Source organism: Corvus kubaryi, unplaced genomic scaffold (genome assembly GCF_017639235.1).
Source record: "Corvus kubaryi isolate FWS band 111438036 unplaced genomic scaffold, C.kubaryi_AGA036_p1.0 134, whole genome shotgun sequence".
Lineage (NCBI taxonomy): Eukaryota > Metazoa > Chordata > Aves > Passeriformes > Corvidae > Corvus > Corvus kubaryi.
This window is the reverse complement of record NW_024580668.1, coordinates 3,575,356-3,597,854: the sequence shown is the minus strand read 5'-3', so window position 1 is coordinate 3,597,854 and position 22,499 is coordinate 3,575,356. Positions and strand designations below refer to the sequence as shown.

Below are 22,499 nucleotides of genomic sequence, written 5' to 3'. Positions count from 1 at the left end.
GGCGGCGGCGGAGGCGGGGCCGGGCGGCCCCGGGATGGCGGCGGCTGAGGGGCGCCTCAGGGTAGGGTGGATATTCCGGGCAGGCTCTGAGGGGAACCGGGGAGGGGGTTACAGTAGCTCACGGGGGAAAGGAACCAGTGGAAATTTAAAATCAAACTGCCGTGCAAAGCCTCCCAGTGTAGCAGCAATCGGACGGGAATTGCTAGGGAAGAGGGGAAGAAAAGGGATGTGGGCATCTCTGGGCAGAGGAAAGGTGCTGTGAGAGCCACATTCCCTGTTCTGAGGCTGTTCTGTAACCAGGCAGGGCAGGCTGTGAGACAGGATTTGTTCCCCATCCACAAAGCTGGATCCCAGAGCGCTGGTGTGCTCACCCTGCGACCCTTCCTGGGGAAGCTGAGGGGAGACAGCGGGTCAAGAGGGTCCCCAAAGAAGGGAGGGACAGGGAATTAGAGACAGATGGACAGGGGCAAGTCTACAATGAAAAACTGATCACATAATCAGGCCTCAGGCAAGTAAAGAGGCATTAGTGAGACCATGTGAGAAACAGGGTCCCTTTGTCTCTTCAGATCCACGCAGTTGTATAAGAGTTCAGCTGTGAGAAAGGGGAGGGTGAGGGTGTGTTCTGGGATTTGGAGGCCAGCCAGGAGTTTTGCTGATTAATTATTTAAAAGGTCCTTTATTCTTATTCAGTTTCTAACTGAAAAATAGTAAAAAGAAATTACGTTGTCTTCCATGCATTGCTGGATAAGAAAGGCCAAAAAAAAAAAAAAACCTCTTCAGAAATAAGTTGAATAAGCTGTAGGATTTCCAACAGACAAAATTCTTGTTCAAATGTGGTCGCTGTGCTAATCAAAGGATTTGTTGCACTTTGAAGTTCAATACCGAAGATGTAGCCCAGTACCTGAACTGCAGCACAGCGCGAATTGTGCTGTCGTGTGCTGCCCTACAGTGGTGAAGCAGCCCTTCCTGAAACACTGCTCCAACATTGCAGAGAGCCCGGGATAATGCTCTTTCTGCTCTGCCAGCAGAAAGGAAAAGAGAATTTTTCGGAATAATCGACACGGATTGACACTGAGGCACAGGGGACGCGTTTTCCACTGCAGGCAGGGGAACAGTGAGGGACATCCCACTGCCTGTGGAACCACCGGTCATTTTTTATGAAGGACAAACTGGGACTGAAGTGACAGGCTGAGGCTGGGAGCCGATGGAAATATCCTTGAGAAAAAGTTTTTGGCTCATCTCCATTTGGTTAGCAGGCAATTTCCATCCTACAGACGTGAGAAATAATAGTGAACTTGGAACAGACAGTGTGATTACCCAGTCAGAACTTCCTAAGAAAGTACCAGACCTGAATTTAATCCATCCCAAACCAAGAAAGAAAAAGTATTTTCTGAGAGTCTCATAAGAAACATCTCTACACCTCCTGTGCTTCATCATTTTTTTTTTGGCTTGCAATGAAGTTATAAGATGTGTAATTAGGTGTAAGACAAGTTCTCTGGAGGTGACTTAAGAGTAACCATTATAGTACCTTAACAGAAGATTAAAAAAAATTTAAAATTAGAGAAAAAGTGAGTCCAGGACTTAACATTCCAATGAAACTGAATGGGAAAACCACATGAGACTTCATGAGGCTTAGGAGGAGATCCTGGTTCTTTACAGAAAGTTCAACTAAATACACTTTCTATGACAATTTTTATTTAGGTAGGAGAGGCTTCCTTCCCACGACCAAAATTTGCTGTGCATCTCCTGGGCAGGACATTTGGATCTGCAGCCTGGAGAATTTCATTGTGCTGGAGCTTACGGCCTGAAACAGTCTTAGCCTCAGTAAAGCACTTCCAGAGCAGGTAAAAGTTTTGTCTGGTGACAAGAGTTGAACTTGTGGGACTTCAGGTGGTAATTACACTACAAAACTTCCTGCTTAATTGAGTAGAAAATGGGAACAGTCCCCAGAACCAACTGCCATTAAGAGACATAGTGGTATTAGACATCAGTGATACAATTTCAGTGCCTGAATCTTAAAACTAGAAGGGTTTTTGTATTTATATATGTATATCTCTTTATTTTGATTGCAGTAACAGAAAAGGATTTTTTTTTTTTTTAATATATAAAGAATGAACAATACTTAAAGCATTTACTTTCAACTTCCCTTGAGGAGAAAACTAGGGATCTGTAACAGCCAGACATTTGCTGAATAGCCCTTTGCAGAATTGCAATATCCAAGCTTGCCTCACTTCAGGTCAATAAACAAGAGGTAAAAACAGATTAAACCAAACAGTTTCAAGATATCACTTAAAATGTGATGAAATATTTAATGTACCAGAAATTGATTTTGCAAACTAAACCTTTACAACTTTGAATGGAAACAATGCTGGTTGTCTCTTGGGTTTAACTGCATTCCCCCATATGGATTTGTGTTTTACAAAGTTTCAGGAAAATGTTAATGAATAAAAGCACTTAGATTTACCTGAATGTCCCTGAAAGGTTTTATTATGCAGCAAATTAATTCAACAAATTTTTAGCCGAATGCATATTTGACTACATTTTATGTGTAAAATATTCTTGAGTGACAATTTCTATCTAATGAGATTTTGATGAGGCAGAGAGAAAATTTTGAGATAAATTTTGAGACAGAGAAAATCTGGAACCCAGTAAATATCCAGTGAAGGTCAGCCTTGGTGTCTCTGCTGCATGATTTGAGGAAGCAGTAAAGGCATTTTGGAAAGTGAATGTGTGTGAAGAGCCAGATGTACAGGAACATGGAAAACTACATCAATGTTTCTTTTTGTACCTTTTTTTTTTTAACAGAAGAATAAACAAAGCAAGTACCAAATGCTCAAGTTTCAATTCCAACTATCAAAATTTGTTCCTTGATTTTTGAGCAAATTATTTAAAAACTGTACTTGAGGATTTGCTACCTAAAGGGCTGAATGTAATACAGCTGACGAAATCATCCAGCTTCATTTGGTTGCTTCCTAAAATAAAAGAAAAATCCCAAACAGAAGAGCCAACTTCCAACAAAACTGTTTGCCTTTTATTCATATGTTTTTTAAAAATATCCACCCTGGCATTCTCTGTCATTCCCTCTGCTCCTTGCCCTCTACAAATTCTTTTAGCATAAATTTGTATTTTGTAATCGTTAGCCCTTTACAAAGCAGCCAATACATTCAACTAGAGATAAGGTAATAACTTTCCAATGGAGTAGGAAATTACAGCAGCATCGTTAGGCTAATGAGTTTTGGCTAAAGAGTTCTTCCTTCTCAAGCAGAGCCTCAAGATGAAGCATTTTTGTTTGTACCTCGAGTACTGGTAACAGTTATTCCAGACATTGAACACACGACACTTCACCAGGTAACCAAGAATATTCTGAGACAAAACAAGGTGGTTTTGAGGTTGCTGACATGATGTTACTCTAGCGTCTTTCAAATGTTAACTTAAAAGTTGGAACTGTATTTTATACACTGAGGATTGCTTAAAACACTGAGCCTCCCAATACCCCAAGCACTTCTCAAGATGAGCCTATGGTGGAAACATTTTCTTGCTTCAAAGCAAGTTCCAGTTGATTTGCACACTGATCATTAAACTCACCCTTCACTGAACTATCCCAGCTCTAAAGGTTGCACAAAGTGTCTTTTTTTTTTGCAGTTCCTTCACTGGAGATATCCCAGCTTTTCAGGATAGATTGCATTGTCTGACCTTGAAAATTTGTATGAGGATCCCAGACTGGGTCACTCACCTGGGGAATGAAGAATTTCCCCCTAAATCTCTTTTTCAGTGTCCAAGGTGATGGATTTTAAACTTTATCTGAGGTTGTCTCATACCTTTCTTTCGTAACTGCTCTATTCCCTTATCAACTACATGGTTACAAGAGTAAGGGGGGTGAGGACAGGAGAAAGCAGCTGAACCCAGAGGCAGCAGGGTTTGGGCCATGCTGCAGACAGAGCAATTGGCTGTTAAGTTTCCCAGTTTTAAATCACAGGTTCACAAGAGCTGTTGCTCGTGGCTGCTCTGGGCTCCCAGACTGCCTTACACAGGTGAACCTCTGTAGCCCAGCAGAGCTTTGTCCTGTGAGAAACAGAACTCAAGGTTAGCACCAAAACTGTCAGAATCTGTTGCTTCATTTTGGATGTTGTGCCTTCAAACAGTAAGAGAACAGAGATTAAAATTACTGAGATACTAATCACCCATCACACCCCCCTCAGGACACATCTCCATGGCTCTACCTCAGCACCAGTCTGAAACACCTTCCATTAAAACTTTGAGCTCTTCCACAATATTTGGTTCTGTCATCCAGCCCCTAATTTGTCCTTTTGTGGAAGCTCTTCTGATCCTGCCAATAGCAAACTGATAATGTTGCAAAAAAGAACTGGAACGTGCCCCTTGATGTGGCAATTCCTGACCCCTACACAGCTGCTCCTTGCTCTGCCTGATCTCTGCTGGCACTCTGGCATTTTAGTTGCAAGAATGATACAGTTCCAAAGTCACATCAAATACCAGAAAACTACAGATAGAAACACTGTACTTCACTATTAATAATTCACATAAAATTCACAGCCTAAAAACAATAGTTTGCATAACAGAACAACAGAACTGAGAGAATTCCCAACATTACTGCCTCTGTCCTTAGGCTTGTCTTTCTCCAAACTTGAGTAGTAGTATATTAAAAAATAAATTAGCCAACTCATTCAAAAAAATGACTGGGTAAATTAAAGTGAAGAGATAAATTCACATTTAAATTTTGAATTTGCTTACATTTGTCTACTGGTACCCCAGCCTTAGAAAGCATGTTACACAAAAATCTCTAATGTCAGCATCTTCTCCCTCAAAAACTTACCCTTCCCCCTATTGGGGACAATGTTTAAAGGTTTTATTTTGTCCTGTCATTAAATAATTTTGAGGCAGACTTCCTAATTGAAAAAAAAAATAGGAAAATCTGCAAGTTTTTTTGTTTTGGATTTGTAATTATCTATTACATATTTGGTCAGTTATCCACATTACAGAGGTATTAATGCTGTTGTTACCCTGGGGAATTCCCTGTGTCTTCTACAAAACCAGGCTAAGTTTATAGGACGCAGAACTCAGAAAAAACCCTCCACCTTATTATTTTTATGTTTGATCCAGTGAGAGATCTTATTTGCCTCCCCACCTCCTCCCATGTTGCCTTTCCAGGTCAGATTTGTGCTTTATACTGCACCCATTTTGCTCAGCTCAGTACACTGAAAGTAACCTGGGTAAAAAGCAGTTTGAGCTTTTAATAAGATGAGAATCAGGGTTCAAAACAATTAATTATGAAGCCGGTACTTCTGGCTCCAATTTTAGCAGTCTGAGCACTACAGTAACACTAAAGCAGTTTCACCTCCCCACAACTGACACACATCCACTCACGGGACTGAAGCCAACCAGGTATGACTAGAATTAAAATAGGCTCACTCTTGGAATTTGTCATCAGTCACCAGAGGGATTTTTCAGTGTCAAGCTTTCATCAGCAGAGCTTCAGAAATCCCCTTTGTAGCTTATTTTATTTACAAAGATGCTTCGAAGTTTGTCATAGAACAGGAAGATTTTTTCCCAAGGGATGAATTTTCAGAGATAGCAAGCTGAGGAAGAAGGGCACCGTTTGGTTTTGGACTGCAAACAGATGTTTGCTTATAAATATTTTTACTGTTACACAAACTCAACATGTATTTTAGAGATGAGGACCTGCTCCTGTGCAAGATTTCCACTGATAGCAATCTATGGCCCTGATCCTGCTTATTAAAGTTAGTAGGAATTTTATTATCTACTTCCATGGAAGAGGTCTTGCAAGTGCCAGCATTGTTACGAATACACACAGCGCATTAGGTACAGCTGGGGAAAGAACAGAACTTACTCTCTTCCACAATGAGTTACATAATTTTTTAACTTAGAACAACTTTATCACTCTTAAGACATTTGTATAGCACCAATCACCAAGAGCATTGTCACTAAGGCACTGGACTGGTACTCAGCTGTCACAGGCTCTGCCTCCAGATCTAGAGTCAATCTCCTGTGTTTATGTCTTTTGTTTTCACTGGCACATGATTTTTGACATTGGAAAATAAGGTAAATAATACAAAACATCCTCCATCATTTACAGGAACAACACACCACGACGAATTACAAGGTGCTCAAGCTCTGAAGCCATGAACGTTAACATTTCTGTGCATAGATTTCTTGGCAGAAGGAAATTATCCTGCAGGTATCAATACCGTGCAGCACAGTGGAGCAGTGATAGCTTCCCTTCCTCTGGAGTTAGGACATACCCTCAGTTAAATCCTGCCCTTGATGCCACAAATCAAAATAGTTTAGATAAATGAAGAAAAGCCCTCAGGACTCCTGCCTATGACAGCTAATCCAGGATGCCTTCCTAGGCTTTTGCATCAAAATCTGCTCCTATCAACTTGCAGAGCTCCAGTTTCAGCCTCTGAGAGCAGTGTTTGATGCTTTCAGAGGCAGCTGAATCCTTTCTTAGTCTGTAGTGGATTTATCTCTCCACATTATTAAAAAAGAAAAAAATCTTTAGGAGTTATCCCTATTCTGCTGCACCACACTGAATGTGTGCTCTGATGCACGAATTACTAAAAGTTCTTGGGGTGAAATAAGTTACTGCAAATGCACAGTAGCTGATTTTGAAACCACAACATCTCTACAATTTATTATTATTTTTACAAAATACCCAAAGTGATCAGACCATATTGTAGGTTACTGGCTTGCCGAAGGTTGTTTTAAAATCAAAACCATTTCTGAGTTACAGAAGTGCCAAAAACAATCTTGAACCAGGTTTGTTTGTTGTTTTTTGTTGTTTTCTTTTTAAACCAACCCCCATCCAACAAAACAGTTGTATAACTTAAAACAGAAACAAGAGTTTGTGTTGGAAACTGTTTAAAAACCAACCCACCAAATCATGCTTGAGCAGAAGCCTTGTATGGCAAAGATTCAGCTTAGGGCAGTTGAGTGCCAAGGTAAGACCCTCCATAGGTTTACAATGGAAATACTGACACAACCTCAACTACAGTGATGCAAATGTGCCCTAAAAACACTGTATTTGCTTTTATTAATAAAAGTGGTAGTGTTTACATTTGCAGGTATCTTACACTTCAGCATCACGATGAATACTGAGTAGAATGAGTTAAGTTTTGGCTGTAAGGTCAGAAGTTTCCAAACAGATGAATGAGACAGAAGTGACAGTCCTCAATCATGAAAACAAGAAGTTCAAATAAATAAATAAAACAAAACTAAGAAATATGGGTAAGCATTAGGTTGGAATGGTTCAATTAACTGCAAATTATGGCCACTAAATTAGAGACAGAAGAAAACACAGTTACTTATTAAATAGCAAGCATTAAAGCTTTATGGTTTTGTATTTAAAAAAAAAAAAAAGAAAGCTGTTAAAAATAAGACTTGCATTTACCAGGCCACCAAACTGCATGGACTAATAAAGAGACTAACAAAGGCAATACTGAGACATTAAGACACACACACGCTCCGTACTTGTGCAACTCAACCATATTCAAAACAATTGCCTTTTTCCTCACATAAGAAAAAAAAAAGCATCCCCTAAACATATCTGTTCATATAAAGCTTTAGGTTTCTTAAACTTTTGCTGTCTTATATAGCTCATTGTTATTATGTGTCCTCCTCATCAGAGGAAGAAGCTTATTTTATTAATTTTTTTAATGGAGGTGCTTTGTTTCTCTCAGACAAGAGATTACATTCCTCACACCACTACAGGTTTTCTCCATTTATAAATTTGGTGTTTACACCAACTCCTCCTAGGCTTAAAAAGATAAGGGTTGGCACTAAAATAAAGATTTTGGCTCCTGTAACTAAAATTAAGGCTCACAATGAATTTCCTTTCCACTACGTGTGTCCCATTTTTACCTAGTGGAAATGCCAGCCCTTCACCTACAGGCACTGGATACATTCTGAATTGCAGGGGCCTGTTTTCAGTCACGTTTTCTCCTACAGCTCTACAAAGTTCAGGTGGCAACTGTCTAAACCTGTGAACAGGAAAGATCATTCTTGAAAGGCGAGTAACAACTGCAGCTAAATTTTTTAGACTATTCAGTGTCTTCTGGAAGTAATTCTGAATTGAGATGGGACAGTAACTCCCTCATATCCCTGCTCTTCAGTGAAAATGGACTATGTGATTCATTTTAAGACTTTAGCCACACAAAAGCAAATGAAAAGTCACAATTCTGAACAGTTGCAGTTCTTAGTATTGAAAAGGCATCCGATACCTGAAGCAAATCTAGCTGCACAGACATCACTGACCACACCCTCACTTGAATTTAAACTGGATCTCTTTCCAAAAAAAGAAAGCCAACACGGTCTCTTAAGTGGAGGGAAGCTAGTGTGAAAGGCAAAGAGGCAAGAATTTTGGTGTTTGTTTTTGTTTCTTTTCCTTTTAAAGTCACTGCAGTAAGATCCAGATCAGTTTAGGGGTGTAAATGAAGGGGGAACAGGGGTGTTTGAGTAATATAGGCTAACACTGTTCTAGATGTGTTATTACACCTGTAATTTCTGACTCTGTACAAATTGTACACGTAGGTTTAGACACATGAAAAAGTAACACACTCACAGAGACATAAAACACCTAGGTATAAAATATAAAGCAGTGTAGTAGTTACTAAAATTACATGCTCTCTTATTGCTACAGTGATTTTTGCTCTTTTTTCTTTTTACTGTACCACATGTTGTTCTAAGCATATAATTTGCATAAATTATTCAAGTTTAAGAAAAAATCCACACATCTTCACTTTTAAGCTACTTATATAGTTAATATAAAACAAAAAAGGTTCTAAAGTATCTCTTTATTAAAAGAGAAATAAAAATGTCATTTGAAACTGGAATTCAGTGGCCAAATCCAAGGGCAGTGTACACCTTGTCATTCCGGTAGTCGTTGCCCACGCAGCGCAAGCCGAGGTTGGTGGGTATTTGGCCCAGTCTAGAGATGGTCACCAGACCTGCATGATGCCCTACGTGTCTGTTATTGTTCTGGTTTTTGTCTTTAGCAAAAAAGGACTATGAATGACCAAAGACTAACATTTATAATTTGTAGCAAAATTTGGTTTTATGTAGAAACAAGCCATGTTTTGCATTTGGATAGAGATTTAAATGAATTAAAGCTAAAAATTAAAAAGCACGATGCTGCAACATCTGGTCACTTGTTGAAGACCTCACTTTTAAAGTGGTTAAGTTTGCACAATTTGTACTTTTTTCTTTTTTTTTTCTTTTTTTTTTTCCTTTTTTTTTTTACTAAACAGTATTTTTCCTTCTTTTATAAACCAGAAAAACTAAACTACAGATAAATTTTCCCTACCTTGAGCTAATGCTGCAGATAGGGTTGACAAAGCTGTACAGCGCAATCAAACATACTTACATCTTAGCTCATTGTACAGGTACAGCCATAATCAAGGCACAAAGATCTTCTACAAGTTATTTTCAATAAAGTTGTACAAAATAATACATTTTACAGTCTGTACAAGAATAATAATCCAGCAGTAAAATAAAAAATGAGGGAAGGGAAGAAGAAAAAGAAGGGAAAGACTGTGAGGACTACAGTCCAGATAATGATTTTTAGAGCAGACAGGATCATCAGTGGACAAACTGAAAACAGTGTGTGGTTAACTCTTTCTGCAATCACAGGCCATACGCAGTTCAACTCATAAATGTCCACGGTTGTCTTTAGACCACCAAGACTGGTTTTAAAAATACCCTTCTGAAAGGTAGCAGTTGGTTTTTGCACTGTCTAGGTCTGTTGGAGAATTGTCAGTATTTCCGCCCAAAGCCACATTACAGTCAGAGAACCAAACTCAAGGGTCTGTCTTCAAACTTGGTCTGTGACTTGGCACCTTCGTTACTCGGATGCAGTGAGTGATACAAAGTGGAGATCACGGGTTATAGGATTATGCCCGCAGCAGTGCTAAATTACCTAAAGTTTTCTCTCCCCCAATTTTTGTTTCACATTTTAATTTTTTCATCCCCAATTCTTTCAGGTGTTCCACATTCAGGGCTTTTAATTAATTAGGTTTTATTTCTTTTTTTTGTTTTGTTTTGGTTTTTTTTTCCCTCTCTTTTTTGTTAATAACAGTGTTAGGGAATCCTCATGGAAATGGCCTTTTAAGTGTTAGGGGCCATCTCAATCTGTCCGAGGGGTACAGAAGCAAGCTTAGAAGTGCTGCTATTGTCCAGCAAGGAGAAAAAGTTGAGGGGTGCAAATCAATGGGAGATTCAAACAGTTCTCTTCCACCCTATGTGGGCAAGGGTGTTTTTTTTCTTTTTTTTAATAAGGAATAAGGAGTCCAAAACACAGAAAAAAGTGCTCTCCATCACAACAACTCGTATTGGCGAAGGTGCATGCGCTGAATAATGTCCCGACAGTCATTGAAAACCCTCCGGATGTTCTCTGTGTCCACAGCACACGTGAAGTGAGGGTAGCAGTAGTGCCTTCCATCTCCACTTGCTGTGCTGATTCTCTGTGCAAAGCAAGAGAGAGACACTGGGTTAAAATAAAACCCACTGGGGAAACCCCACCCTGTCCCCAAAATTGGGCTGAATGAAGGTGAGATGTGAATGTGTGAGTTGTGTCTTCAGAAAGTGGAACTGAGTGGCAAAATACCCACAAGTTTTCGCTCTCTCACCTGGAACGTGAAGTTTAAAATGATCAGAATTACACGGTGAGATGGTCACTGAGAACTGGGGAATTTCAGAGAGGAATGAGAACTCAGGAAAATGCCATTATTTATATGCAGCTTTGGTGGATTTAGCAACACAACTCCTAGTCCATTTCGCCATGAAAAAAGTAGGATTTTGTCTCCCTGTACAAAGCTTTTATCCCCTTTTATCACACTTACAGAAAGCCTCCCTCAACTTTTAATTTTTCTCCATTTTAAAATGAGTCCACAATTTGATTGCCAGCCTCACCATTACAAGTTGCAATATTTAAAAAAACCCCAAACTATGTCCATTATAGCTTCAGCTGACCAGTAATGGGAAAGAGAACATTAATATGTGACAGATGAGGCATCTTTTGATTAGTCTCTATCTTTAAAAATAATGCATGGAATAAAAATCTGGTCCTATTAATAACAGCAGAACTTCACTCATCATTCTATTTGGGGTTTCTTAATTCTCACCAATTCTTTTGCTATTTAATTATGTACAAACAAATATCCAAACAGCAGCTAAGAAACAGCAGTAAAGGTCATAAATATAACAGTGGTTGATGCAATGTGGATGTTAGATATAAACAACACAAGAAGTGACAGCACTTGGCAATAGCAGAAGGTGAGCAAGAGCTTGGGTTTGAGAAGAATCATGTAAGAAATAGCCAAAGAAAGGAAATACTTACAAGAAACTCGTCTCTAATAAAATACTTGGCCCTTGTAACTCTGGGATCCTCACCAGGCTCTGGTGTTGCTGATTAATAATAAAATAAGTATCTTATTAAAACAGATGTTTTCTGGTAATAGTACCTAAAAATCTCAACTTGTCCTGTTTTCTGCTCACATATGACAGAAATACACTTAGCAAAACTGACTGTGAGACAAGACAAATCATAACATTATTTAAACCAGCAAGATTTCAGGAGAACAAGGGAATATTATAATGGTCACAGTACCAGGCATTTGGCAGGTAAGAGAAATGACCACAGGCAGGATTAAGGGGAGTCCCAAGGACACACTTGTGACCAAGTGTCAGACTGTGGTCTACACCAAAGTAAAAGGATTTTGTCATGATGAAATTATTAATATATTAAATGTTTTAAGAGGCAGGAATCTCTCATTATTAATACCTAAAATTCAACATTACAATTTGGCTGAAAGACAGTGATGATTAGATCTACTTAAGAGTTTTCAAGTCTTAGCTGAAGCTACCAAAACCATCACCAATGTGATTAACAAGGAAGTGATAAACTGCAAATAAAACTAGAAATCTTACCATCATCTGGTGTAGTGTAGCGAGCAAATTCTGGAAAGTAGTCTTCAATTTTAGATTTCCCTGCCAAAACTTTCTCTGCTAGCAAATCTTGTTTATTCAGGAAAAGGATTACTGAAATGGTCCGTAGCCACCTGTGAAAATGGAAACCAAACACTGTGAGAAGGCACAGCCCAGATCACATAGAAACTTAAAATAAGTCACCCAAAGTGTGTGGAGACAAGATCATATGACACTGAAATGATTTGGAAAGATTCCTTTTACACCTGAATCCCAAGGGTGTAATTCCAGGTGTGCACACCTTGAGGTTGTTCGGGTGGTCCCCACTTTGTGCTGTTAATCCAAACCCATCCCAGGGGAACATTTCCACCTCCCAAAGCACTGCTCCATCACTGCTTTAATTACTTCAGCCTCAATATGGCAACCACCAATCAGTAGCTGTGCAGAGCTCTTTTCAATGAGCTGAGTGTAATAAACATTAAAGGTGGGAGGCTGTGACCAAAGAATCAGCCCAGACTGTGCGGGGAGATGTGAGTAACAGAGCCCCCAGTGCTGTTAACCCTGGGGGGCAGCCAAGCACCACATAGCTCCTCACTCACCTTCCTCCTCAGGGGATGGAGGAGGAGGAAAGGAAGAATGAAAGCAAAAAAATCTGGGGGTCAAGATAAAATAGAAATAATGATTGTTTAATTAGTGAAGGGTAAGTGGAAGCGAGGAGAAGACAAAACCAGTGATGTAAAGGAAATCACTCACCACCTCCTGTGGGCAGACCAATACCCAGCAAGCTGGGTAACCTCCCGAAATCCCCTCTTTTCCCTCTTACTGTAGAGCATGATGTTATGTGGCATGGAACACACCTCTGGTCAGTTTGGGTCTGCTCACCTGTGTCCCCTCCCAACATCCCCATGGATTCACTGCAGGGGCAGAGTAAGGATCAGAGAGGGCCTTGATGCTCTGCACACACTGCTCAGCAGCATTAGTGTGCCATCAGCATTGTTTTGGGCAAAACCTAAACCACAGCACTGTGTGAGCTGTTATGGAGAAAATGAACTTTGTCCCAGCCAGGCCCATCCACGAGTGGTGACTGCAGTATGAGACGGGATCAGTAATCTCAGTGATAAGAGCCATTCACAGACCTGTTGTTCCAGATACTCTTGAAGAGGTTTAGTGCTTCCTGCAGCCGATTGGTCTGATTGTCCTCTCGTATCACCATGTTGTAGCTACTGCTCGCCACCACAAATATGATAGCAGTCACATCTAAACCAAGAAATACCCTTTAGTTAATGCCAGACTTCGGAAGAAACATCCAGGAATCATGAAATTCAATAGGAAGCTGCCAGACTCTCAGCTCCGTGCAGAGAACAGGCTGGGATGATGCTGCTGACAGCGTTTTAAATACCAGGAATCAAAAAAGAAAGTGAAGAAACCATGAAAGAGAGGCAAGGCAGGCCCCAGAACAGAAGCTGACAGAATGACAGAAAGTATAGGAAAGAAAGGAACTGAAGCAAGAGAGAGAAACTGAAGAAAGCCAAGAAGAGGATTTAAAGGAGATTTAAAACATGTAAAGAAAATTGGAAACAACTGTGAATTATCAGGAAAGGACAGGGAGGCCCTTGGGGAGAAACCTCAGGACAAACAGCACTTTTTATCTGCATGAAGAGTAACAATGACAACAGCAGACTGCAGTGAATTCATGGTTAATTGCTCTGGTCCCCCTGTAGTGTGTTTTACTGCTTAGAGCCCCATCTCTTCCCCGGGAGGCATTCCCAGGATCACAGGATCCGGATCCCTCTGTCTCTGTGGGGCTGTGCTGCTCCAGTCCCTCACACTGACATCCAGGCTCATCTACCTCAGGCACCAGCAGCAGAAGAGATGAGTCAGACCATGAGGTAACAGGAAGAGGAAGGAGCAGAGGTAAAACCCAAACAAATCTGTTATTAATAGCACAGGAGAAAATATTGCACAGTCCTTCCCCACACACATACACTGTCCAGCTGATTCTGTGACAGGAACTGTAGCAATGTGCCATGAATTCCAAGTTGCTTTCTGCTTTATTTATTCTCTAGGATCTCATTGTAACTCTTCTACAAAAAGGTGGATTTTTGTGTAACTTCATCAATATTTCGTCCAAACAACAAGGAAGAGAAAATATTTTCACCAAGTGTAGGTTTAAAAACAGCTACCTGGAGAAAGGTGTCACATCTAAACAGAGATACAGAGTAAAACAAAGAGCTGCAGTGAGGGTACCTGTCACATTTCAGGACAGACACAAAATTGCCTAATTTCAGTCATGTGGGAATTAAACCTGACCTAAACTCATGGGGACACTGGTGTTAAGAGACTCCAGCTCTCACCAGATGTGACACCACGTCTAACCAGACAGATGATCCCTACAACTTCATTCTGCACTACTGGGTCAGTGCTGATTCAGAAAGAAGCACCACGACAGAGCAAAGTGGATGCAATTATACACAAAACCATGATATTCTGATTTTAGGCATATAGTAATTATCCTGTATTTTGCATAAGCACATACTGCAATGTGGAAGACAGAACATGGCTTGGAATTTACACTCTCATGGATGGCAAATAATGCACAAAGCCACCTCCAAAATTAGCTAATTAAATGAAGAGAGGGAAGCCAAAAAAAAATGGCCAAGCTGAAGTTATCAAACTCAAATTTTTCTCCACCTACATTCTCCCTGAAGATGTTCTATGTAGTTACAGGAGTTTACATGTCAAGAAAAACTCCATTCTATACGACTGTTAGATAACTCCTTATTGAGCTATGTGGAAAGATGATGGGTTTCACACAGTTGAGAAAATGAAGATTAGGCACTACGATTTTGCAGAGAACTATTTTATGAAGCCAACAGAAATTCTAATCCTACCATTAAAACACTGGATCCATTTTCGGCGTTCATCTCGTTGCCCTCCGACATCAAACATACTGAGAAAAAACCATAAATCCAGTCAGTCAGAATCATTCTGTGTTGAGTTTTTTGTGTCTGCATACTTACAGAAAAGGTAAAAAATTTTAGGACTTCTGTGTCATAGAAGCTAAAAGGAATCTTGGATTATATGAACCTGAACAGGTAAACAGTCCATGAACATATGCATGCAGAGAAAATAGATTTAAAACATTTTGTTCTTCATGATTTAAAATAAAGCAGAAATTGCACACCAATTTTCATTTCTTCAAGCCAGACTACTAAATTAAAATTAATAAAACACTTGCTTTCTATTAAACACCGATACTTGAGAAATACAGTAGTCTCAATAACTATGGTAGGCTCTCCTCCCAGCTTACCCATGTATTTGTCTGTGTTGTATTAAAAAAAGTAAAAACATAAAAAAGAAAAAAATTATACTTACTGAAAATTTACTTTATCCACCTGAAACTTGGTTTCAAAAATTCCTGATGTCAAAACTCTGCATCTGAGAAGATCCTAAAGCATAAAGAAAAATTCATGGATTCAACACAGATATTTGGTGAGTTTTCATTTATTCAGCAATGGAAATAAACCCCTTTTATTCCATGCTGTACTGCGACACCAGGGAACAGCACTGGAGTGTTCAGTGTCACAGAAGCACAATGGAAATCTCGTGACTGATGTAACCTTGTAAGTCATTTATGTGTATAAACAATGCAAAGGACAAAGCCATTTTTACTGGAGTACTAAATATGTACAGTGCATAGCAATACCTGAATGGCAATTAGAAAAAGAATGAATTATCCCCAAAGATGAAGGAGGCAGGTCACTCGTGTAATTTCCTAACAAAGCTCCACATACCTGGTCAGATGGGGTGTATTCGTTCTGTTTGACTATGTCAATCTTGTCGAGAAAACTGGGGAGCGGAAAGAAAAAAGAGAAACTTGTCAGTCTCAAATCAGACGAACTTTCTAATGCTTTAGTAACTGACGGTTCCCAGGTAAGTTTTGGTGTATTTTAATGCTCTCAGGCTCACAAAATGATGAAAAATCGCACACTGAAATGGCTCAATTTGGGTCCTTGCCCGCAGGACGAGCGTTCCCAGCAGCAGCCGGCAGAGGGCTGAGCCCAGTTTAATTAATCCACCTGGGAATCTCATCCCAGCCCCTCCCGCCGGCTCCCGCCGCCACAAACACACCAGGAGTTTAATTTAGGTCATTTATTCATACGAATCCTACGATATAACCTGCTACTATTAACGGTGAAGCAATGACTCAAGCAAATTACCCACATGTACTTTCCCTGAAAGTAAAATGAGTAATTTTAAACAACATATCAACTCTATAGTTCTTTAAATAAATGAAAGCCCTTAACCAATTTCAGTCCAAGTTCAGTTAAGTGACAGGGGACACTGATTTTTCAGTGTTTCAATTTACTTTCTGGAGCAGCAGCAGTAGTTGGGCAAATGGGTAATAAGAGATGTATTTCATTAAAATTGATTAGGTATTACCTACAGATGATACTCTGGAGTATTTAAATTTTTTTTACCAATTAACTATAACCTCATAATTATCTTTCACTTCAACTCAAAGAGCAAAAATCTCAAGGAATTAGTTAATTCTGTTTTATTGTGGTGGCAGCAGCAGCTCAGGATGCAGATTTTATGGTGTTTGCCCCCAGTCCCACTGCCCAACACCACGCCCTTGGCCAGGTGCCCCCTGCTCAGCCCCTTCCACTTGAGCAGTGCCTTTACCCCTAACATTAATGATTAATCAGCCCTTAAACCAATAGGCTTCGAGCTCCCTTTGAAATTCCTCTGCATGAATTGTTTTCTCTCTGAAGCAGAAATCACAAAGAAAAGGCGAGTTTTCCCTGCCTCCTTCAACGTGCATTAACAACAGTCACAGCTTAAAGAGGGGAAAAGGGGGCCCTGTCCCAGATTCACGAATAAAAAACCCACCCCCAAGAAAAATCACCGCAGGACTCAGCCCCAGTTTCAGCCCCAGGTGACTTCCTAAAACACCTAATGAGGAGCAGGGAATGGCGAAAAATAATCGTAGATTTTGACAAAGGCTTCAGTGCAATGCCCTTTTCACCAGGAACTAGATGATCTTGTTTCAGAGACACATGAAAATTAATTTTTGTTTATATTGAATTACAGAATTTTAAACACATTAAAATGTATCTTAAGTTAAACACACTACAAAAACACGTGAGACAAAGTACAAAGATCAATTTCCATCATGGAACGTGACATGGCCACAGACACACAAGGATAAAGTGGTGACAAACTGTGCTCTGCAATTTGTAAGCTGGATTTTTTTTCCTCCTATCTTCCAGGATGTTAAGTCATTTTTTCTTCTTTTTTTTTTTAATCCAAAGAGAAGAAATAAAACTCTCTGTTCAGTACACAGAGGATGTTAAATATGTACAACACCCGTGAGTTCCAAGCAGCGTGATTGTTTCCACCCCATCCTCTCCCCTCAGAGCACGGTTTCAGAATCACGTAGCAATTTCACAAGTTGGAGGATGCTTGAAAAATGTTCCGAACAGAACATGTTCATCAAGATACAAAGGTGATTACTGCAATCACCCAGCCTTTCTGTATGAATTTATCCAAGCAGAACATTTTATGCTGGGTTCCACAAGAGGGGGGTTTTTGGTTTTGTTTTGGGTTTGGGGCTTTTTTGTTTTATTTTTAAACCCTCTGCTAATCAGCTTAATGGATTTTGAAAACTGAAAATTAGAAAATAACAACAAGATATTGCTATAACCTGGAACTGAAAGTACAAGCCTCTTACTGTTGTTTATGCAGACTATTTTTAGGTCTATGATTTCCTTGAAAAACATCAGCCACATAGGAGCAGCAGTACTGTACTTGAGATGAATTCCAACAGCAATGCTCATGCCAGGTAAAACAAGTTCAAATGGAATAAACATTTCTTCCTCCCCCAAAAACAAGCTCCAACTTTCAGCAACATCTGATACTCCTAACAATGCTCGTTGAGAAGGAAGTCTTTCGGTGTGTGACAGTCACCAGAAAACCCCTCCTGCTTCCAGGGGCATTTTAGGGAAAACACAGCACAGTGATACATTAGATGAAGATTTCCCCCTGTGCCTTTCATAGAAGTCTGTTCCAGCAGCTTTAGAAAGGGCTGAAGGCATTAAAAACCAGTTTGATTTTTTGCTCAAATGTAAAGAAAGGGGATTTTTCTTTCGGTTGGTCAATGCAAAAATAAATTTAAGGAGAAAAAGGGAGCAGAAATTTGATCCGCTCTGATATACCTAAAATGAGGAGCAACAGCAGGAGCATGAGAGTTCAGAAAAGATCAATACACTGTGTGCAGAGACTTCTCAGTCAATGTTAGTCAAGACCAAACAATTTATCCAGTAAATTTAACTAATAATCCAGTCAGATGAGAACAAAGCCCAATTCAAAATAAACACAAATTCACCATCATTAATTTCTATTTTTAATTCTTGCTGTGCTCTACCCAAAACACAAGTGAGGCCACTTGAGTACTACTTTGTGTGCTGAATTCACTGCTGTGAGAGATTGTTCTAAGCCTACTGGAGACGTGCCCACCATCTACTGTGTCAGCAGTGAACTTACAGGGAGAAGCAGAAGTGACCTTGGTGAAATAATTCCCATAAAACTGTCAAACCACAAAACCAAATTTTATACTGCGAGCAAGCCTTGAACAAAGTTACAAAGTCAGTTTTTTTCTTCTGTAAAATCTTCCCAGAGATTATATGGAAAAGCCATTTTCCAGAAAGCAAATAATTCATTCAGCATTGCTGCCAGTTCTCACTTTGGGCCACATTCTGGACATGACTAAGTAACAGGATCAGCTCCTGCTCTACAAAATTCTGTCACGTAGTAAGAGGCTCTTTGCCTGTGTTATAAAACATTGATACTGCTCTGACACACGCTAACAAAAAAAACCTCAAAAGACTTCAGGTTATTTGTAGTCAGCAACACTGAGAGGAAGCATCTCTAGGACAGCACCAGTTATGTCTCTGAGATATTAAAATGAAAGGTATTAGCAAAAAATTAAAACAATCTGAAATAAAACAAAAATGCTGCATTTTTGTGTCCCTTTTTTTTAGCTTAGGGAAGGAAAACCACATGTGAAGCGTTCCAAGCAGTTCTTTGTGACAAATAAGGTGTCTTTAATTTTAAAGGGGCACTCAGGAGGCAGATTCACAGAGAGGTACACAGAGGCTTTCCTTAGCTGCAGCGGGTCTAAGTAATTAAGCCATACATGTATCCCCAATTCTTTCCAAATTTTAACGAAAACCTATTATGTCAAAACATGTCCCAATTTTCAGATCAAGATATATGCCAATACCTGAGTTATTCTGGAGTTCTTTCATCCAGAGAGAGCTGCTTTATCCCAATGTGGGGGGAATTTCCTGAATGAACAGTGCTGCTGCCAGACAAAGCACTGCAGCTTGTTTTCCCTGCTGGAAAGGTGTGTAACACATGAAACCGTCCACCTCAGAACCAGCACAGCTTCACTGTCTGGGGAAGCATGGGAGGGGAACTCAGGCTGCCTTTCCTCGAGCATTTCCTGACAGCCTTCTCAATAAACACTGACTGAAATGTTACTCTGTGATCTGACGAAATGGTTGGCAGACAAGAATTATTTCTTTTTCCTGCTTTGTGAAGAAGAGCTTTTGTTTTCAGCCTAGAACAACACTGGAAAGGTGTCTTCAAACTGACAACACACCTATATTTGAAGAGCTTTATTTCCATCAGGTTTTTTTTTTGGTCAAGTCGTAACTTGAATTTGCATATAAAATGTCTCTCTTAAAAGACACACTGAAATCTCATTGTCAGTGTCAGTAAGATACTTCATTAAATCAAGATTATAACTCATAACCCTCAACAGTAGCACTGAAACTCTGTATTTGTGAAGTTCCTTGCCTCTGAAAGCCTCGAGGTATTTTACAGACAGTAAATCAGACTTCCAGCTCCTGCCTGCCTTCATTGAGGCTGCATTTCCTGCCTTGGCTATCGCAGTCCAAAACGCACACCTGGAATAAACCCTATTTTAAAGGCAGGCACACTGAGTAGTAAATTGCCCCAAGTCCATTGAGTCAGTGGAAATGATTTTCCATTTCCACTGAGTCATGTTTTTCTACCAAGATATTACTAAGAACCCACCAGAGTATTACTAAGAATTATCAAGATTTTACTAAGAATTACACTGGCATTTACCCTGATCACCTCTAAAACAGTCTTTCCAATTCAGGTTTCTATGTCCAGAATGAAATTAATGATTTTTTACTGATCACCCTGAAGACCAAACTGTGCAAACGCCCTGCAGATTTTTATTTATCTGCGCCCTGTCAGGACTACAAAAGTACTACTTAAAGTAGTTTTAAGCTGAAATTTAACTCAACATTAACAGCGTTTATTGTAAACAAGAGTGCATTTTTTATTTTTCAGAACAGACCATGTTTTACTTCTGCTTTCCTGCCTTTTTAGTCCTCGCCATAATCCTTTATGCTATTCAGCAAAGCTTTCTCAAAGCTCTGCAGTTAACTATTTGATAAATTCTTTCTTCAGCTATGCTGTCTATCCTGAGCCAGAGACACAGGATGAGTACAAAGATAAAAAACTCTCTTTTAAAAGGGTTTTTGTGTATGAATGAATTGACTATCCCTTAACTCTGTCCCTTTCTGTTGCTCCTGGGAGCAAGAAGGAGTGGGAAGAGGAGGGAATCTAATCCCTCAACTGGTGATAAAGATTTCAACTAGTTTATTTTGCAAGAGGAGCAGAACAGAAGGCAAAGCTACAGGAATGATACAAATAAAACAAGCAAACATTCAATCTGCTGGTATTTATGGTGTCCTGCAAACATGGACAGCATGTGACACCAAACTTGTCAGGTTTTTCCCCAAATAAAAGTTAAAAATCAAAGTTGGGACATCAGTAGATTTTTGCTGTTTGTTTTTTACAGGTATACTGATATTTTCTATTGTTTGCAAAGGTGGAGCTGTTACTGCTGAGGTGGTCACTGAAGACGTGCCACAAATGTTATCGGACAATTAAAAATGCTCTTTTTTCTGCCTAAACAAAATTAGATAAAGAGAGAGAAAATAAATTCCAAAACCTTTGCAATTATTTTAACAACTTCACAATTAGGAAAGAGAAAAAACCTTTACAGAGACAGGCACACAGGGACAGTACTGTACCAAGTATTATTGGTATAATGAGGAGAGCACTATATTGCATCTAAAACCATCTCATATACGATGTTCCTGTAACAACATACTCCATGTCAGTCCTCAGACATAAGGATTTCATCGAAAAACAGATTAATGTTGGAAATGAACCTCAAAATATGGTATAAGACGTGAACAGAAGTAAACCAAAAGCCGACTCTCCAGAAAACTTTCCCAAGAAGCTGCAAACACTTTTTGATCTCCAGTTTCAAATCAAAGGGTTATTATCATTTCCTTATCAAAACTGTACATCGCACAGAAAGGTTTACAAATAGTCTAAAGCTCAGAATTTAATTATAGATGGTATCAATGTGTACGTATCCCAAAAAAGTGATTTTGAGAGCGGCCCCAGCTGTAATTCCAGAAGAACCTCGAGCATTCCAACCACTTGGAGGCGAAGGGGCACCATGGGTCTAATTTTGAAGCAAATAATGAGAAAGCTGAAAAGTATGACTCCATATATTTGGAATCATCTTGTGGTAATCAAGGTTACAGTTCCTTATATGGCATGGAGAACATGAAGCATACACAAAAAATAGAATATTAAAACTATGGGGTACAAAGAACTGCAACTATCACAAAAAACCAGGACGCGCCAGCAAAGCCCCTTTTACTTTTGTGTCTCCATGAAGTTCAAACCTTGCCCTAAAAACGAGGCTGGTTACACACCCGGCTTCCCAAACTGCCTAATTAAAGCAGCGTAATCTGCCGGGAGGCATGAATGAATTTCAGACAAACCCAGCAGAAGGCAAACCAGCCCTTCAAAAACTGCCAGCACTCGAAAAGGGAAGTGGGGAAAAGGTAGGAGAAAAAGAAAAATCTATTTAAAGAGGTTGTAGTTGTCTCTTCCCGCCCCCCCACCCCCCGCCTGTCTAAAGTTAGTCTGGCTTAGAGGATGCACTAACTTTCCCAATCAGTTTTACATTACAGCACAAGTCCAGAAATAGCTCCCAGCCGCCTTGGCCTCTAGCACGGTTGCCATGACAATGGAACCACAGGGCTATAAATAGCTCATCAGCACCAAATCTTGTGAGACACATCTGGAATGGGGCCAGCCCAGCCCTGGCCTGACAAATAAAAATACGCACAGGCAGTTTCAAAGGCTGGAAAGGTACAATGTGGCTCGGGCTGTGTGGAGCAGGGCAGGGAAACGGGTTTGATTGCTTGTTAGCACGAGATTTATTTGATAGGAGATTGGGAGAGGTATAAAAGTCACTTTATTGCATACTAAACAGCCAGCCTTTCTCTAAGGTCTATTTTTCGTTCTTTTCCCCACCCATCTGCAGCACAACCACCCTGCTTTTGAAACTGTAACAATGCAGCCTTTTGCCCAGGAGACCATTAAAATAAGGAAAAACAGAAGGAAAGAGATCTTCA

At 39.8% G+C, this 22,499-nt stretch overlaps 1 protein-coding gene and 1 long non-coding RNA gene across 2 annotated transcripts in view; one reads left to right on the top strand and one right to left on the bottom strand.

Annotated features, from left to right (window-relative positions):
* The first annotated feature begins 8 nt into the window (after positions 1-8).
* On the top strand, positions 9-3,168 carry LOC121672868. Its single transcript, XR_006019064.1, has 2 exons — positions 9-61; positions 1,702-3,168. It is a non-coding gene; the product is annotated as an uncharacterized LOC121672868 (long non-coding RNA).
* A 3,471-nt stretch (positions 3,169-6,639) lies between these two features.
* The window catches only part of GNAS (GNAS complex locus), a 47,974-nt gene continuing 32,114 nt past the window's right edge, over positions 6,640-22,499 (bottom strand). The window contains exons 4-10 of the mRNA XM_042045752.1: positions 15,750-15,804; positions 15,331-15,404; positions 14,847-14,905; positions 13,092-13,212; positions 11,959-12,089; positions 11,369-11,436; positions 6,640-10,493 (exon numbers count right to left, since the gene is read on the bottom strand). Of these exons, the coding sequence (XP_041901686.1) occupies positions 10,347-10,493; positions 11,369-11,436; positions 11,959-12,089; positions 13,092-13,212; positions 14,847-14,905; positions 15,331-15,404; positions 15,750-15,804 (655 nt within the window). The 3' untranslated portion in view covers positions 6,640-10,346. The remainder of the gene's footprint in view (positions 10,494-11,368; positions 11,437-11,958; positions 12,090-13,091; positions 13,213-14,846; positions 14,906-15,330; positions 15,405-15,749; positions 15,805-22,499) is intronic.